Source organism: Procambarus clarkii, chromosome 78 (assembly GCF_040958095.1).
Source record: "Procambarus clarkii isolate CNS0578487 chromosome 78, FALCON_Pclarkii_2.0, whole genome shotgun sequence".
Lineage (NCBI taxonomy): Eukaryota > Metazoa > Arthropoda > Malacostraca > Decapoda > Cambaridae > Procambarus > Procambarus clarkii.
This window is the reverse complement of record NC_091227.1, coordinates 12,842,416-12,862,371: the sequence shown is the minus strand read 5'-3', so window position 1 is coordinate 12,862,371 and position 19,956 is coordinate 12,842,416. Positions and strand designations below refer to the sequence as shown.

The 19,956-nt window shown below is 46.5% G+C and overlaps 1 protein-coding gene across 1 annotated transcript in view; it reads left to right on the top strand.

Moving 5' to 3' along the window:
• RyR (Ryanodine receptor) overlaps nt 1–19,956 on the top strand; it is a 374,701-nt gene that overhangs the window by 40,124 nt on the left and 314,621 nt on the right. Inside the window, exons 14-18 of the mRNA XM_069314342.1 lie at nt 1,296–1,494; nt 1,644–1,868; nt 3,168–3,301; nt 3,880–3,969; nt 5,301–5,388. Coding sequence (XP_069170443.1) covers nt 1,296–1,494; nt 1,644–1,868; nt 3,168–3,301; nt 3,880–3,969; nt 5,301–5,388 — 736 coding nt within the window. The remainder of the gene's footprint in view (nt 1–1,295; nt 1,495–1,643; nt 1,869–3,167; nt 3,302–3,879; nt 3,970–5,300; nt 5,389–19,956) is intronic.

The following is a 19,956-nucleotide window of genomic DNA, read 5'->3' as shown; positions in this document are numbered from 1 at the left end:
TGATACCCACTCTCCCCCAGGCATATTGTCCCTGTATGTGGCTGTTGTGTAGCCTAGGTGGCTATGGAAAGTTAACATTAAATATACTAATTTTATTTTTTAAATTTATACTTTTCAAAAATAAGTGAATAAAAAATTTGGAGAAGAAACAAATGTGGACATATGTACAGTTTGTGAGCCTACGGAGATTAATCATGAGGATAGGCACCGCAAGGTTATTGTAGTGATATGAAGAGTTGGCACTTACAACTATCGAAGTAAATGTGGTAGGTAGCATTAAAGGGGTGTAGTTGGCACTGTTGGAGATAGTTGGCACTATGACAGATAGTTGGCACTGTTGGAGATAGTTGGCACTGTTGGAGATAGTTGGCACTATGGGAGATAGTTGGCACTATGAGAAATGGTTGACACTATGGGAAATAGTTGGCACTATGAGAGATGGTTGGCACTACGGGGGATAGTTGGTACTATATTAGATGGAACTGAAATGTGATTGGTACTATGGGGCGTGGCCTCGTAGCCTGGTGGATAGCGCGCAGGACTCGTAATTCTGTGGCGCGGGTTCGATTCCCGCACGAGGCAGAAATAAATGGGCAAATTTTCTTTCACCCTGAATGCCCCTGTTACCTAGCAGTAAATAGGTACCTGGGAGTTAGTCAGCTGTCACGGGCTGCTTCCTGGGGGTGGAGGCCTGGTCGAGGACCGGGCCGCGGGGACACTAAAGCCCCGAAATCATCTCAAGATAACCTCAAGATGGGAGATGGTCGGCACTATGACAGATAGTTGTCACTATGGGATATGGCACTATGACAGTTGGCACCAAGAGAGTTGGTACTATTAGAGTTGTTGGCACTGAGAGATGGTTGGCACTATGCACTATGGGAGATAGTTGGCACTATGGGAGATAGTTGGCACTATGAGAGATATTGACACTATGGGAGATGGCACTATGAGATAGTTGTCATATGGGAGATGGCACTATGAAAGATAGTTGGCATTACTGGGAGAGACATTTTCATGTTGCTTATTAGCAAATGTAAGATAATAGTTTAAGGCATATAATAACAGACTGTAGAGCACTCACTATTACACACAAACGAACTGGATAGATAGCGTCCTCACTCTTAATCTCATATATTTATTTATTCTTGTTAAGAAAAATACTAAGAAAATGTGATTCATATATAAATCGCTTCTCATTAAAAGTAATGGAGAGATGAAAAGTAAAAAGATGGTGGTTAGGGGAGTGAGTAAGCCTTGGTAAGTAAGTAAGTAACCTTGGGTATGTTCCGTAGGCTTCTCGCTCAACGGGGAGCTGATGATGGACGCGAGCGGGTCAGAGACGGCCTTCAGCGACGTCCAGGGAGACGCCTTCGTCCCTGCCTGCACTCTAGGCGTCGGCCAGAAGGCTCACTTAGTCTTTGGTCAAGACATAAATCATCTCAAGTTCTTCACAACTTATGGTCTCCAGGAGGGATATGAACCATTCTGTGTGTGAGTATACGCCTAACTTTTAGGCACTATGGGAGATAATATAGAAACTTTTAGGTTTGTTAAATGATGTATTGCTTTATGTAATATAGTATAAGTTATTCATTCAACATATTTCCACAATTTAATTATCCGTTTGTATGGTGTTTCAGGAACATGGAGCGTCCGGTTACCTACTGGTACACAAAGGACCAGCCTATTTTCGAGAACAACGAGGACTTGCCAGACTCGACTATCGACGTGACTCGCATCCCAGCGGGCTCCGAGACTCCTCCCTGCCTTAAGATCGCCTCCAAGATGTTCGAGCAGTGCGAGAAAGCCAACTGGGAGTTCCTACGAGTCTCCTTGCCAGTGGTGTGCGACCAGGTCTTTATAGAGTAAGTGAACGTTTCTCCAAATCAAGTAAGTGGATTTAGACTCCTTCATAAAGGTGAAACATGGCCATTGGTTATTTATTGGTTCTCGAAAATCAATAAATAGCTATAATTGTTACAGGTAATTTCAAGTACAGGATTTGATTTTAAATTAATCAGAAATATATTTACTAAAGTAATTTTGATCTCAAATTACCTAATACGTGTAAAGTCGTTTGGATAATAGTGATGTACCTCTACTTCTCTTTAACTTGTCATTCTTTCGTCCAACCACTTGGGCTGGACGGTAGAGCGACGGTCTCGCTTCATGCAGGTCGGCGTTCAATCCCCGACCGTCCAAGTGGCTGGGCACCATTCCTTTCCCCCGGTCCCATCCCAAAACCTTATCCTGACCCCTTCCCAGTGCTATATAGTCGTAATGCCTTGGTGCTTTCCCCTGAAAATTCCCTTCCCTTGTCATTCTTTTGTTTGGATAATGAAGGTAAGTTTTGCATTTGGGGCTGCCAGTTGCTTAGTGATGTCATCAAGGAGTTTGCTAAGTCATCTGATCTCCTGCTCAAATACAGATAGAATGTCGTGACCTTAAACTGAGCAGTTTGCTTGATCAGTATGTAATGATCAATATGTTGCATATTATATGTATATATATGTGACAATAAATTAGGTTCATAATTACTGTCAGTTTGAATGCAGTAAAAGAGATCAAATAACATAGGATACAAACCCACACTTTTGTATTTGTGAAATTTTTGTAAGGAATTTATACGAAGTCGTTTGCACTCCCCTGAGTGCTTTATCAAGGTCTGAGTGTGTGACTAGGACGCGACTTACATCTCAACGTCTAATCAAATGATTAAACGTTGTGCAAAAGTCTATAGTGATTAGACGGTCCTAATTACACACTCAGACCTTGACAAAGGATTCAGAAGAGTGCAAAAGACTTGTTGTAAATTCCTTACATAAATTTCACAAATACACAAGTGTGGGTTTTTACCAACAATAATATTAATTATAGTTAAATAGAATATTGCAAGTGTGCACTGTTTGAAGGCTAGAGATTATGGCCAGGAAGAGGTAGACAGCGTACGGTGATGTACTGAGAGACCTCATAAGTTGTCTTTGTGCCACGTTACAGAAAGCTTCACTTAGATGTGTAAGAAGCATTGTCTTGGTGGTCTGTGATCTCACTCAAGCACAGGAATGATTTTTACTGTTTCATCATTGGATATTTCATCAATTCTGGCAGTTTCAGATGACTTATTTATTTCACGCTTGCTATTAATGCAAAAATCTCTTGGATAGTGAGGAAGAAAAGGCGGCTCGCTGGCAGGAAGTGAGGAACCGTCAGCACAGGATCCAGCACGGGGAGGTTCAGCCTTCCATGGCCTTCCAGAGCTCCCTCGTCGACACGGGCTTCTCCCTCTCAGACATCAAAGGTGCGCTTGTCTAAACTTTTTTCCTGGATAGCAAAGACCTGTTCTGAAGACACATCTTTTCTTGATATTCACGTACATTCTACAACACATCTATGCACCATTTCTAAAATGAGTTTAACCCTATACTATTCTTCCTGCCATCTAATGTATGATCATTTAAGTCTACCTGACTTATACAAGATAATATGACATTAACTTGAGAAATCATTCATATATGACACAAGAAATTACTTGAAACATAAGAGTGAATACTGGTGAAGGTTTATTGACCAATACATGTCAGGTCACTATGAGGATACGTTTCTAGTAATTCTCTTACCAAAATTGCATTTAATTCGTCTATTAATAATTTACTGAAAGTTACTAAACAATTAGTCCGTAATTTTTAGTCATGCCCGAAACACTATGCGTGCTAGTGGCTTTACAAGAATATAAAACTTCAAATCTCTGTACTCTGATAAACCCAATGTACCTTCTTGTATATGAATAAATAAGTAAATATATTAGTAATTATTTATTTATTTATTTATTTATTTATATAATTTATTTTAAGGTTATAATGTATTGATGACCAACAGAGCTTCACTATAGTAATGAGGAAGGTGTGGAGGCTGATGAGGGCATGGCCAGGAAAGGCACTTCAGCGGACAAGCCCTCTCAAGACCCTGGTAAGTGATGTATTAATGTATATAACTACTTGTATACATTTACACAACTTTCAAGCATTGTACACTTATGTGTTTCACGTGATTTTTGAAGAATTAGGGAAGTGCAGCATCAGTGACAGGAGAAATTATATACTGAGGAATGGTTAGTAGTAGATGGAGAAATTACTTTGAAAGTCAAATGATTGCCACTGATGGACTAGATGCTAATGTAAGGACATGTTGAAGTTACACACAGAAATCACAATAGCGTGATGCATCAAATGAACAAATCCACATGGGCCGTGATGAGGGCCGGGTTCATTTGATGCATCACGCTATTATGATTTGTGTGTGTAATGAAGTAAGGGCGAAGAAGTAGAACAGCTTGTTGACCTCGCCCGGGTGCATGGGGGGGGGGGGAATTGTATAATACCCTGGTTTGTGTCTTGGAGAGACTGCAAGATCCGTGTGAGGGCAGTAGAACTCTCGGTTGCAATTCTTTTACCATGTCGTGGCACAGTCGATTAAGGTGCGTCTGGGATCCTCTCAGACGTAGGTTCGAACCCTCATCACGGCCCTCGTGAATTTGTTCATTGTTGAAGTTTGTGGTATGAGAAGAGTGTAAGGTCACATGACTCCTGTGGAAGAGGTGAATATATCAGTGAAGAAACTGAACTGGAAGAGCTGCGGGTGTTGATGCTGCAAAGCAGAAATCATTAAGCGCTGTTCACAGAAAGGAAGTGTGTGAAGAATTTGAAAGGGAGCATAGGACAGTAGTTACAGTTTTGTGTCAGAGGATTGGAAAATAAAGAGCTGTGTTTGTATCACTGTAAATATTCTAAGAATGTAAGAGCAACAACAGTGAAAAATATAAATTAATCTTAGTACTTCTGTTTCATTAAACGTCTGGACGGAAGCTGGGGCCACCAAGGAGGAAAAGTCTAATAAAATCTAAAGTCTCCAGGTGGCGCCACGCTTGCTGACTGAGGCGGCCTCTGACGGCACGACAGCGCTCACACTATTTTCCTATTTCATTATAATCGTTCCAACATTTTGTGGTCACGTGATCTGACACTTCATTCTGAGAAAAGTTGGTAATATGTGTTGAAGAATAATGACCACAAGAGTAATGGCTTTTACTGCAGAACTGGTCATTCATGATAGTGGTCCGTTATAAGGGGGAGGAGAGTAACTTTATCATGTAACAGAATGTCGGGTAGCAGCCGGGTAGGATTTGGGGATTGATGCATCACGTTAATGTGATTTCTTTGTGCATTATTATTATTATTATTATTATTATTATTATTATTATTATTATTATTATTATTATTTTCATTGCGTGTATTTTCCAGTTACCTTGTCCACTGAGGTGACTCGCGAGACACAGGAGGCGACGCCAGAACCAGCAGAGAGGAAAAAGCGAGGCAAGTCGCCTTTCAGGTAGGTAACGTGATGGGTGGAGTGAGGGGTCGGGAGGGGTGGAGTGAGGGGTCGGGAGGGGTGGAGTGAGGGGATGGGAGGGGAAGGGGGGGGGGGGGGGGGATCGCCCATGTTGTAGCTTCCCCTCGCAGCCTTCACCATGTACACACCCAACACCCAACCAACTAATGTTTGAGCATTAATGATCACGTTACTAACGCTTATAGGTTATATTGGTTAATTGATTACAATAGCTTAACATTTCCCTAGTGTATCATATTCTGTTTTATTGATCTCCATTATACATACAGCACACATCCCCCAAAGTTGTATTATGGAAATCAGCTTCTGATAGATTTAAACCTGAGATGCAGCATCTTTCATATAGAGCTCTTTACTGTTGCAACTTAGTGTCTCTCTTGCAAGCATGGACATGATACGTGAGGACCTAACGGAGCGTCGCCTTAGATTCAAGAGCAGGTGAGTCCCTGGTTGCAGTGTTGGACCCCTTCCCGAAGAGAGCAACGGGGGGGCGCTAGCTCCAACACCCATAACCTTCCTACTCCTCCTTGTCACCTGATATACTGAAAATATGGATTGTTGTTGCATGATGCCTACTAAAGGGGACCAGATTTAACATTTTGGCTTAATAGGGTGGGGGAGGGTGGCGTTGGATCCCTCACTGACCATGTCGTGTTCCCTCCACCGGCTGCCCTGAGCAGACAGTTCCACACCGCCGTGACTGCCGTCATGGCTGCCAGGTACTCACGTCTCGCCTAATTTATGTAAAAAATGCACGTATATATATTTTCTTCACATATGGCCTATTCTCCTGCATCAGCCTTGCGGTGCCCGGGGCAAATATCTAGCAGCTGGAGCCAGGGACAAGTAGCAATGCCCAGGGCCTGAGTCAGGCGCCACAAGGCTCCCAGAGTCTGGGGCGCCTTGTGGGGTCCAGACCCGGCACTCAGTCATTGGAGCTCCCAGATCCCGTGAAAGCTAATAATCAAATCCCATGGCAGCTAGCAACATCGGGGTGATTGCCAGTTAGCGGGAGGCTCTTGACTATTGACAGTTCATGGAGTATGGTGCAGCTTGCAATGTACTTGATTTCCATGGGCAACTAGCAGTCCTCATAATCCAGGTCTGCTCGCTTCAGGGAAATTGCCAACGTCTTAATTCGTTTGTAGCAATTAAAAGTTTTTCTATGTCCACATGTCTGAGGAGCAGCAGGCGTCTGTTGCTGTGAACAATGTCATGTGTTAGTGTGGTTTGGAATGCTTGCAAAGACAGCCTAAGCTAGCCAATAGCCACGATAGCCTTAGACTGTCAGTTGTGCCCAGCACCTGTGGATTGGAAGACCCTGCACAGACCACCAGGCACCCATGACATCCATCACACTCCACAAACAGTTTAACAGCTTTTCACAAACTATTTATTAGTATCTCTTATCAAATTAAAATGTTTGAACCAAACAAGCTTTAGTGTAGGCTGTCACTAGAGATCACTGTAAATGTACCAAATATATAGGTGCTTCGTTGTAAATAATGCTACTGACGGCCAAGACTCTGAGCTCCTTCTAAGCTTACTGACTGCGTTTTAGTTGTCACAAAATGCAATATACATTATATGATCATTTTAATGTAAAAAATTAATTTAATTTGAGTGTAATTTCTGGAAGGATCCTCTCAGTCGCTCCCCAATGTTGCAACATGGAAGCAACCAAGCCTTCGGGAACCAACCAGGATTCTGTGACCTATGAACACCAACCGAAAGTCTGAACCAGAATCTGGTCTGTTCTGATCTGGTGAAGGACGTCTGGGGATAGATCACCAGAACCCAAGCAAAAATTATATCAAAGTCAGAATTCTCCAAAGCAAACAACATCTTGGAGATATTTTGTTGAATTGACGAAAGTGATGCAAGCAATCGTTTCCAAGCCAAGATCACAGCATATATTCATTCGCCCATCACCAATCAGATTTTGGGCTCTGGCATATTTCAGTGCCTCCCTCTTTCTATTTGCTTTGGTGTCAATTCGTTCCACCTTCTGTAGCTAGGGTTATCTTACCTGGTAGCCGGCTTGCATTCCCTCTGCCCCATCAAGGTTGTCTTCTCTATGGGATTCGTTTTGCTTTCTCTTCAGGCCTTCCACTTCCAGGCACTGCATGGGGTTTTATTCCTCAGCGGGCCCTGTTAATGGAGAATTTTTGTTTTGTTTTTTAAGGTGTGTGCTAGTGTAAATCTTGCATCCTGCTCTTCTTTTAGCTGTCTTCCTGATGCTGGGGCAGAGGGCGAGCTCAGTCACATGTGTGACTGTTCTTCATTGAGATCCCTGGTGGATCTGAAACCAAGTGGATATTATAGGTCGGGATTTTGTGTCTGCTTCATCAAGATATGTTCCCTTCACGTGGCCTACTTGCTTGTCTGTTGACAATTATGATGCTGATTTGCCCTTCAAAGGCCCTAGCATGTCTAGCTCTAGGTCATGGCAGTCTAGCATGGCTTTGCTGGCCACCGGCCTGACACCACTGTGTGAGTTTCCTACAATGTGATTCGGTGCTCCTGTCATTCTTGCTGTCACCGTCATTCTGCATTGTTTGCCACTGTTGGACTTCTGTTGTAGCTGAATCACTTTCGTGATGAGCGCTTACTAAGTGGTGGCTGTATTATGGGATCGACGTCCCAGTTGTCTTTGGCGCCCTCTTGTGGACCTTGGTAGTTGAATCCCTGCTGTTCTGTGAGGAGGAAGTGAAGCAGTTGATTATGAGACTTGTGCCAAGTTACTCCTTCCTCTTCTGGTGTTTTTTCATCAACTGTTGAAGAAGGCTTCTCTGCCTTCACCATAGTTTCGGGCCCCAAAGTGGCTATATGGGCCATAGACCTACACGCTCCAGTGGAGCTGGGCATTGCACTGTCCGAGTCACTGTTGTAGGTAGCTGGACTTTCTATCCTCATCCTTTGTTTCTTAGCAGTGTTTTTGAGTTATCAGTTTTCAGCATCCACAGGCTCCAGAGACTTCTCAGAAAGATTTTTGGTTGCCCTTTTACCCTCTGTGGTATCTGGTACTTACCTATTAATACTTATTAGTGTATGGGGGAGTGAGGTTTAGCTCTTTATGCTACACCTACCTCTTGTGTCCTCTTGTCCTGCATTCTCTCAATCTGAAGAGGCTATCGTTGTCATCTATTCCCCTCAGTATCGTGTACGTTGTGTTTATATACCCTCCATTCGCTTCTAGTGTCTCGCTGAGTATTTATTGTTCCACAGGAACACTTATTCATACACCGGCGCAGTATGAGCTCGACTTTTCTGCTGGGCGTACATTTCCGGGTCCCTGTTAGTGGCCTGGACTCGCCTCCTTTATGCAGGTTCGGATTTGGTGCGGCCGAACTTGTTTCGGTTCTTTATCTGGGACCAGGACCACACAGCTCTATTGTGTATGAGTACCCTTCTCAATCTTGGTTGTGGTATGAGGTCTGGGCTTCCTTTCCGTTTGCCGGGCATGAGTTTTTTCTCCATACTCTTGCACTTTACTGGAAAGAAGTCGCTTCTGAGTTTCATGTTTTTCTGCTTTTTTGAATTTTCAAGGCGACCACTGTTGCAGTGCATATGCCAACTTTGCCTAGTTACATTGGTACATGGCAGTTCCATATCCTAGTGCCTGAGTTATCAATGAGGCTTGTTGCAGTGAATCACTAAGTGAGCATTAGATAGGCCGAGGGTCATCGAATCTGTGTGGCGCAAGATGTTTTTTGTTCGGCAGTTATGTGAAGGTTTTGGGTCCTTGTTGTGAGACCTCATAATCCACAGCAGCTAAGTTATGGTCTGCTACCGCTGCAACGGATGATGTGCCCAAGCTGTTTGCACCTCCCTGCTGCCATCTGGTGGTGGGTGGGAATGTGCAAACGGCGATCTCGCAGTGGAAGTGATTATTTACATCTTTTCTGGGCGGAGCCCCTACAGCTCCTTGGAGCTATTCAGGCTGATATGAATATGCCTAACTTTGGCATCAGTCGATGTGGGTGGAGTTCTAGGCCTACCGGGGACAATGAGCCAGAACCTGGCCCCCTCAGAGAGGCACGAGGACCAATGGCCTATAGAAATGCACATGTGATTTTGGGGCATTCTATATCTGTCATCGACCGGGACAGGCACCCAGAATGGTAAGCGCCCCAAAACAAACCCCCTTTTCTGGTTAAAACGACAAAAATAGACAAATGAGTGGACAGAACTCCTCCAATTTTTTTTATTTTTTTTTTATTTTTACATGCAAGCATGCGTATAAGTTACAATAAAAGCATAGACAAACATATCATAGAACACAAGCACAAAGCACACATATGTACACGGACAAAGGAACAAATCAAGAGAAGACCAGCCGGAAGGGCTGATCACAAAACACACAAAAGCGCATACACAAAACACAAAAAAAAGAAAACACAAGGTAAGATAAGCATAGGGGAAACACCAAAACAAAACGCACACATAACAAGCCTACCAACACCCCAAACACAGATGGAGATGCACCAACACAAAACCATAAACATACAATAATAAAGATAAAAACAATAAAAAAAAAACAGACCTCCCAAACAAACTGGAGGCAAAACATAACAAGGAGCATAAACCTTGGCCGAAACACGCCAACAGCCTGAAGGGCATGCAATATGACATAAACAAGCGCACACGACATCCACAACTGGACACACAAACGCACAGGAACCGCACACCCACAAACAAGCCATACAAAGAAACCCACAACACAAACCGGAGCACGCAGGAACCGGGAAGCATAACCCACCCCACCCACACACACACACACCCTACCCGCACCCCACAGCCACGCACACAAAAGGATACACAAAATACAAAGAACTCATATGCGAGGAACACAGTCCTCAAGAGGTAGAAGCGTACTTTTCAGGGAAAAAATCGTAAGGATACTTCTTATAAGCCTCCCAAATTAAATCCTCAAGGTCGGAAGGGTTACGGATCCCCCGCGACCGAAGGGGTATCATAAACTCTGGAACATCCAGATCAGGCGGCAACGGCCAACGCTTAAGGTCACTGACGCAAGTCACATAACGAGGCCGGGGAGCGCCAACCACGCCCTGCGAGGAAGCAGACGACACTGAAGATGCGGACGAGGGTAGCTGAGACTGCCTCGCCGTCGTAAGCACAGGAACAGGGGACGGTTGACGAGACGGTAGCCCTTCCATTGAGACCGCAGGAGACACGGAAGAGACGGCCAGAGACGGAAGAGGCGGCAAGACTGCTGCCGAGAAAACGGGGACTGAGGAATGGGTCTCAAAACCCCGAGTGAGCATCTTTTCTCAACACCACTACCAGGGCCCCCCCGCTCACCACGAACCTCAGCAGGGGGAACTAACCCCCACGTGGAATGGGAGCCATCCGTCGCAGGCAACGCCCCCGAAGCAGGAGCCGCAGACACCATACTGGAAGCGAAGGCTGGAACACCAGTACCAGCATCCTCAGGCAAATGCACCTCCACCACCACCGTGGTAGGCAATACACCCGGAGCCACCCCACCGCCGCCGGAAGATCCACAATCGCCGAATTCACCAACATCGGCCCCACACTTGAGAAAAACGCCGGGTACGCTTAGACTCAGGCCGCACATCGTCAGACCCGGAGGCAGACTCGGAGACACGGGCAACACACGCCGGCTGAACCGAAGCACGACGCAGAACGGCAGCATCCTCAACCACATGGGGTACCAGGCCAGGGACAGGAGGAAGCGCCGGACCGACCTCAGCACCCAGCACATCCGGGACCTGAGGCACGGACATAGGGTCAGGCGGAGTTGCCGAAGACGCGGGAGAAGACGGGGTACCCGCACATGGTGCACCAAGAAGGCCCTCGGGAACAGGGAGAACAGTGGCGGGAGCAGGTAGACCAACCGACGGCACCACATCACCCGGATGAGGAACAGCAACCACCGGGGGGGGGGGGGGGGTCCGCAGCAGCAGTGAACGGGACCCGCACCTCCTCATCTCCGGAATCCACGCCCTGAGGGAGCGGCAGGAAATCCTCCTCCCGGAACAAGTTGATAGGAGCAGCAGGGACCTCAGAGCACTCGGCAGGGTGCTCTGAGGTCCCTGTGGTCAGCTGATGCGGCCATGTGGTTTTCGATGTGGCCAGCTGATGCCCCAGCTGGCCACATCGAAAACAAGTACGGGGCTGCCGGGCATAAAACACCCGGACGTAGTAACCTAGTAGCCGGACAGAAGACGGGATATCCGACAGCAGGCGCATACTTAACGTACGGATGTTCGTCCGCCGCCCAGCATATCTCCCCGAGGAAAGCATGTTCACTCGCACACCGACTACTGCACCATACCTCCCGAAGTAGCGCCGAAGGAGATCTTCAGGGAACTCCAGGGGCGCACCGTGGACACTGACATAAGTCAGGGCACCACAGAGCTGGCAGCATCTGGCTACGACAACGTACGCCCTTCGTACCGATGAAGAAAGTCACGGTACTCCTCCCTCACGAACTTGACAACCACCCGGTGGGCAGTAACAAGCTCAATACCGTAGAGAGCCTCCACCGGGATACGAAGCATATCACACATCACCAACTCAATGGTCGGATATCCAGCCTTACACATGAACTCCAGTCCCACGGAGTTTGCACGCAGAACAGGAGGGAGATGGCTCCCCATGTCAGTACCGCCACGTCAACACTCCAGAACTCCCCAAATGAAAACGAGCAAACAAACATGACATCACACGAGCCGCGCCGCATGTCTACGCAACTTCCCCCCTCCCCGGGAGGGGAAACGGGGAGCCCCAGACCCCTGCACCAGGGATCCTTACCGCAGGTCTTTGGCTGATATGAGGCATCACGATCGTGTGGCTCCAGCTCCAGACTGTGTTGTGCTGTGTCTTGGTTCAGTACTGCTCTTATGGTGGCGTGCGAGCTGGGAGTAATATTCCTAAGTACTCAGGCTGCATGCACTGAAGGGTTCCCTTCCCTAAGTGTAAGTATTGCCCTTGGGGCTTGAGGATATCTTCCACAAGTCACCTTGGGTCTACCTCTGTTGGTCTATTGCTGCTTGGCAATTGACCGCCCCGAGTGTTTTGGGGGGTTTTCGCCATGGTTTACATTGGGGTAAGTGGTAGTTTATTGCACTGGTGGGGCACGGGGTACTGTGCAGCTAGTTTTCACTTATTACAGCGGCCGGCTCTGTTCCTCCTGGGTATGATATCCTCTTGCAGGGGGTTTTCTTTTCCTTTTTGTTTTGGCCTGGTAGGGGAAGTCTGCCTTGTGTCCCTTGCCCCTGTTTAGTTAGGGTGTTGACCTCCTGTGTTCGGTGGTACCCCCTGCTTCGCCCCTGTGAATGGATATGTCCTGGAGGTTCAGCTTTCTTGGGCGCCGGTTAGCAGTAACCTGCTTGGGATAACCCTTAGTAGACCCAGTCTAGGGGCCCTGGGAAACCCCACGGGGGCACTCGGGTCCGATGGATGTGACCCCTGAGTCCCTTGCTTTGTGCGAGTTTGAGGGTTGCTCTGTTCCCTTGTCTCAGGGCAACGCTCATTGTTTTTTCATACCCCGAGGCTGCACCGTTTTGCTTATAGGGACCATGACCTGGGGGTGTTGGTCGCGTCTGCCTTGGTTCATTCCACGCCCCCTCGTTCTTCCCCTGCTGTGATCCGGTCCCCTTCTTCCCTGTTCATGGGTGCGGGTCTCTTGGGTCTGTGTTGCTTTGAGTCGGTGGCTGCGGCCTGTCTCGACTTTGAGTTGAGATGTGAGCACCGACCGCCTCCTGGGTAAGTCCCCTTTCATTTTCGTCTTTGGTGAAGTAGCTCTGGGGAGCCGTAGGGGCTTCTCCCAGAAAACCAGCGTAGAATTCTCCCAGAAAACCAGCGTAGAATGTAATGAACTGCCATTTTCTGGGTGAGTCCCGGAGGCTCCCCGGCAGCCCTCCCTCCCTCCGGTTGGCGGTTTTCGCGTTTTTGATATCCAGCCTCAGAACTGGGGTGTGGATCGCGGCGCGGGGGTGTGGGACTCCCCTTTGTCCCTTCCGGGAAGGGGGGGGGGGGCTCGTCATGCTTGTTTGCTCATTTTCATTTGGAAAGTTCTGTCCACTCGTTTGTCTATTTTTGTCGTTTTAACCAGAATTGGGGATTTGTTTTGGGGTGCTCATATTTCTGGGTACCTGTCCAAGTCGATGGCAGATATAGAATACTCCAAAATCACATATGCATTTCTATAGGCGATTGTTCCTCGTGCCACTCTGAAGGGGGCCAGATTCTGGCTCGTTGTCCCCGGTAGGCCTAGAACTCCACCCACATCGACTGATACCAAATTTAGGGAGATTCATATCAGCCTGAGTCTGGAGGCTCCGGGGAGCCTCCAGGACTCACCCAGAAAATGGCATTTCATTACATTCAAAGCTGGTTTTTTGTTTAAGTTGCAAATTTCTCCAAACAGATGATTGTTTTGGAGCAGTTTCCCTTTCTGGTGGATCGTTTGCTCAGTTGTGTGGTGATGTATAGTCTTCAGGCTCCCCTTTACTTCTTTGAGTAGGGGCAGTTACTGGCCCTGGCCCTTGGAAGTTGGCCATTGGTCAGTGATTCCTGTCTTGTTCCCGAAGGCTTAGTTGCATCCAGACTGAAGCATTGGGAAGCTAATGAGTGGCTCCCCAGGAAGAGGCGTTTCAATACACTCAATATAGGATTTTGTTATTTGTTGAATGAAGTAGTTTAGTGTATGTCTTAACAAAATAAAGCAGTCAGAGTATAAAGGTAAGAATGAGTGTGAAGTGTGGTCTCCATTGTTTGAATGGCAGCAGCTGTTATGCTGATATAGTTCCGGGCCCCCTGGCACCTCGTCTCCTTTTCATTTTGCTATTTATTTGTAATTCTTTAAATCTTATGTGATAAAAAGACCTTTTTCTAAACTTTGTTATTACCACATTTCTACCAATGTTATCTGGAAGCTTACGAGCTGTACTGCACTTACTTAAATGTTTACTTCATGTGGTTGGTTGTATTTATATTGGCTTAACGTGTGTGAGTGTGTATATGGTTGCTTGGTTACTGAAGCCTCCACCCGCAGCTTCTCTTCTCTTCTTCTTGAGTCTGGGGCGGCGGCTCCCAGACCGCCTCTTTTAAAACTTACCAATTTCTTTATAAATTCCTGAAATGTATTCATTCCTTTTAATTTGTTAATAAATGTTGCAATACTATCACTGAATAGTGTTAAAAAATATTTATTATATAATAAGTATTGTCCTACTTTTTCAAACTATTTAGATGTTACTAAAATCCATTTTTAAGACTATTAAGGACTTGAACCAAAGTAAATTTTGTTGAATTCACAATTTTTTCTCTTCTGAATCTATGATGTAATTGTTGACGCCATGTGACACTCAACACCACGTGACGCACGACACCACATGGCACCACATGACACGTGACGCACGACACCACATGATGACACGTGACACGTGACGCATGACACCACATGACACGTGACGCATGACACGGCGTGACGCTACATAATGCATGACACCACGTGACCCCACATACCACGTGATGCCACATGACACATGATGCATGACACCACATGACACATGACACCATGTGACCCCACATAACACGTGATACCACATGACACACGACACCACATGACACGTAATGCCACATGACACGTGATGCCACATGACTCAGAATGCCACATGACATGCAATGCCACATGACACGCGATACCACATGACACATGACACCACGTGCCCCCACATAACACTGTGATGCCACATGACACGTGACATCACATGACACGACACAATATGACATGCAATGCAACATGATATATGATGCCACATGACACGTGATATTACATGACACGCAATCACACATGACGCCACAAGACACGTGACACTAGATGCCATGTGACACGTGATGCCACATGACACGCAATGCTACATGACGTGCGACACCACATGACACGACGCCACATGACTCCACATGACACGTGATGTCACATGACACGCGACACCACATGACACAATGCCAAATGATACGTGACATCACATGACACATGATGACACGTGACGCAACATGACACGTGATGACACATGATACATGACACAATGCAACATGACACGTGATGCCACATGACACAATGCAACATGACACGTGATGCCACATGACACACGATGCCACATGACACGTGACACTACATGACACGTGATGACACATGATGCCACGTGACACCACATGACACGTGATGACACGTGATACCACATGACGCCACATGACACGTGATGACACGTGATACCACATGACGCCACATGACGCGTGATGACACGTGATACCACATGACGCCACATGACACGTGATGACACGTGATACCACATGACGCCACATGACACGTGATGACACGTGATACCACATGACGCCACATGACACGTGATGACACGTGATACCACATGACACGCAACGCCAAATGACACGTGATGCCACATGACACGTGAGTCAACATGACACGTGATGCCACATGACATGCGACGCCACATGACACGCAACGCCACATGACACTACATGACACGTGATGTCACATGACACGCAACACCACATGACACGTGATACCACATGACACGTGATACCACATGGCACGTGACACCACATGTCACGTGACACCACATGACACGTGACACCACATGACACGCAGGAGCGATATGATTACTCACGCCACTATGAAAAGTTGCCAACGACCTCCAGAATATTATCAAAAAAGAAGAAATTCTAGTTTATTCCAAATAACGGGATTTTAATAAAATAATAAATACACTTTACTGTCATGTCTAGTGTTGACCTGGGGGGGGGGGGGGGAGGGGATTACCATATTAAGCATTGAGTCGAAAACAAATTCTTGCATTATAATGTTGTTATAACCCTCTAGAACTTTAAGAATCTTTCACTGAATTTCGTTTTTTTAAACTGACCGCCGCAGTAGTCTTAATATATATTATAAAGCCATGTTATATGATTATTAGTAATAGCTTATACACTTTGGACCCATTTTAATGCTACAATTAAAAAGAACTATCTAAGTATAATGATTAATATACAACTATTCCCACTAGACCATTACATCTAGAGACTAACAGTATTGACCAAATTGGCTTTCTGCAGGTTCCTCTCTTGTGCACATTAACCAGTATTATAATGACATTGTTTTTCAACTCAATGTCACCTTCCTGCCTATATATCATGCACTGTATTCATTGTTTGTATTTCTGAAGATGTGCTGATGCAACTCGCCCTCTTCACTACCCCCCATAATGGACACAATATGGTGTACTAAAATAATAAAACCTAACGTATCCACAACGCGTAGAAAATATTGACGTCGACCAAGCGAGGCGTTTGACCTGTCATCAGGTGCCCCTAAAAATCACATGAGACAAGCCCATGACATCACCTTAACAAGAGAGATGCTGAATAAACACTTCCATATTTGAGAAACATGGAGAAGTAAGAAGATTACCAATTCTAGAAGCAATTTACATAAAAGTCGAACAACCCGCCATAAATACTCAAATACCGGAATTATTCACTCCAACCAGTATGAGAGTGAGAGCAAGACTGGAGCGCGAAGTAGCCAGCAATGACGTCACTGCCCAATACGCCATACCCACTACGGTCACATGAGTGCTAATCACCTGACTAATCTTTGTATGTTTAGTGTATTGACCCATGCATCTTACCTTTACTCCTTACTGTCGCCTTTCTCCTCACCTTATTGTATGTACCTGACCTCCCAGCTCTATAAATCTGATGTTTACTCCTGTCTCATTTACGGGCTCACTATAGCCCTTGCTACATGAACATTTCGTTCTGAGTTGCTAAATCAAAAACAACAACAACCTGTCTCCTGGAAGAACTGTTTTTACCAGCTGGACCAACCAATGGATCGCTGACCGCAACAAGAGATCATGGACAATATCAAGGACGAAAATCCGAGCCTGGGTGTATTTAACCTAGAGTTCTTCAGCACCGACAAATCATCAATGAAGATTACTTTCATCACCATAGCTGCGGCCACCCAGGCTGCCACACAAGGTTTCTACTGCTTCAGATTGCAAATACAACCCCACCAAGTAAAACAGGAACGATACCATGAGATCCAGCAGTGCTTCAAGTGCTACGAGCTCTCCCACCCCACCAACAAGTGTCAGCACCCTGTCCAGAAGTGCAGCCTGTGCGCACTGGACCATGACTACTCCGTATGCAAGGCAACAGCCCATCGCTGCTTGCTCTGTGATGGCAATCACCCCGCAATTTCCTACTGCTGCCCCCGCAGACAGGAAAACATCAAGGCCCCAGATTGAAGCCAAGAGACCCAACCCTTCTGCCTCCACGACCAGAGTCTCAGGTGCTCAACCCACCACCCGACTAGAATACTTTACAGCCTTACCAAAGAGTGACTTCTCCAACCAGGCGACCCAGCCTTCACAATGGGGACCCAAGGCCCCACAGCCACCTTCGCAGCCCCCCCCGGCATTATTCCTGGTCTTAATAGACTAGCAGAAAGGCTTGCCGGACCAGACAACCACCGTTTTGTCAGTCAATTGAACATATTATACCTAACCAATGGCCTAGACCCGATCATAGACCCTGGCGCAAGTCTCACTGCCTCCACTACCACTCCGGAGACTACCACCAGGAAGACCACAAGGTCGATTTCAACTCAGACTCCAGAACCGCCTAAGACCCGGGCGGCACAAAGAGAGGTAATTCCCTCTCCAGCTCCCAACACTCCTGCCATCACCATCTCAGCAGATGTGTTGTCCACAAATGCTAACAGCACCACCAACGCTCCTAAAATAGCTTCTACCACCAATCTACGACACCTGAGCCTACCTCAGGCTGCGAGGCAAAAGACGAAAACACCAACTACGGAGGTTACGGACTCCTCCGACGAGGAAATCTTAGTAGGATTTCTCCATCCTTAGTAGGATATCTCCATCGCCGCATCACAAATACGACACCTACTCGGTTCAAGACTTCCTCATGGAGGCCACCTCACCAAACTACAACGACAGCACGGCTCAGCCAAAGTCGCAGGCAAAGAAAAAATGGAAAACCTAGAGGTCTACACTAACCCCACCAGCTAGTAACTAGTACAGCCAGCCCTCCAAGTCTGAAAACCACCATGAAGACCCCCATCTATCGCCAGATCTCTAGTATCAGCTATTGATACAGATATTGGCTCCAAAGAGCCTCCACTTACGGGCTCACCATAGCCCGTGCTACTGAAACTTCTTGCTCTGAGTAGCTGAATCTAAAACAACAACAACCTGTCTCCTTTACGGGGTCACCATAGCCCGTGCTACATGGACATTTCGTTCTGAGTAGCTAAATCTAAAATAACAACAACAAACTGTCTCCTCAGGTTCTGCAGACAATCCGAGCCATTGCCAGAGAACATGACATACAAAATGAAAGTGCAACTCCTCGGAGTCTACAAACTCTCTGAGCGCGAAATTGCAGCAGCCATTGACAAGGCAACATGAGTGGGACCAGTTGACGTCTATATGCATGGTAACAAGACCACAGTAATTGTGGCAACAAAAGTGGACCTACAGAAGATGCTGGATCCGGAATGCCGGGTCTCACTACTGGAGGCGAACCTCTCACCAATTCCTCCCAGACAAATCACTGCTGGGAAAACGATATTTTTGAAACGCTGGTTAGTGGGGTGAGGTATCGGACATCATAGTGCGGCAAGCGAATGAAGAAAATCCTACCCTGAAAGCGACGACAGCTCTACTCATCAAGACTAACGATGCCACTCGACTCACGATGAAGATGACCTTCGAAACAGCAAAACAGGCCCAGGAATCGGTGAAGAACGGTTTCAAGTACTTTGGAATCACCTCTCCAAATCAGATCGCTATGGAGAAGGTCTACAACGTGAGACAGTGCTACAAGTTCATTAGCTATGACTTCTCCAACAAGTGCCCAGGGCAAAGTGCATCTCATGCTCCGGTACTAACAACTATAAGGACTGTATCGCCACCGCCAAGAAATGCGCGAACCGTGGAGAACAGCACGCTGCCACCTCCTACCTCTGCACAAAAAAGGAGGAGGAAATGAAGAACATTAAAGAGAAGACCACGCCACCGACCACCCAGAGGCAAGTCACCACCACCTTGGACCTGACCAGTTCCTGAGCCTCCCTTCTATAAGCCAGGTGCAGACTACGACCGTGCCAGTCTTACTAAGCAGTGGCCCTTCTAACAGGCCACTCGGCCTCCCCACTGGAAACCTAAGGACCAACCAGCACCCTCACAGTCCCTTTCATCACGTGCAGGCATTATCGTGCAGGCTTGCCGGACAAGACAATCAACGGTTCGTCAAGGAACTCAACGCCCTGTGTGGTAGATTATATTTTATTTTTTATTTTTAGTAAATGTATACTGTGTGCTGAGGTCGAATTTAAATCACCAGGCTGCTATCACGGGTGAGGACACTGCTTGACAGTATCTAGGAGGGTGTCCAGCTGCTGGACACCTTTTTTGACCAGATGAGTGGCAGTGTTGATGGCTT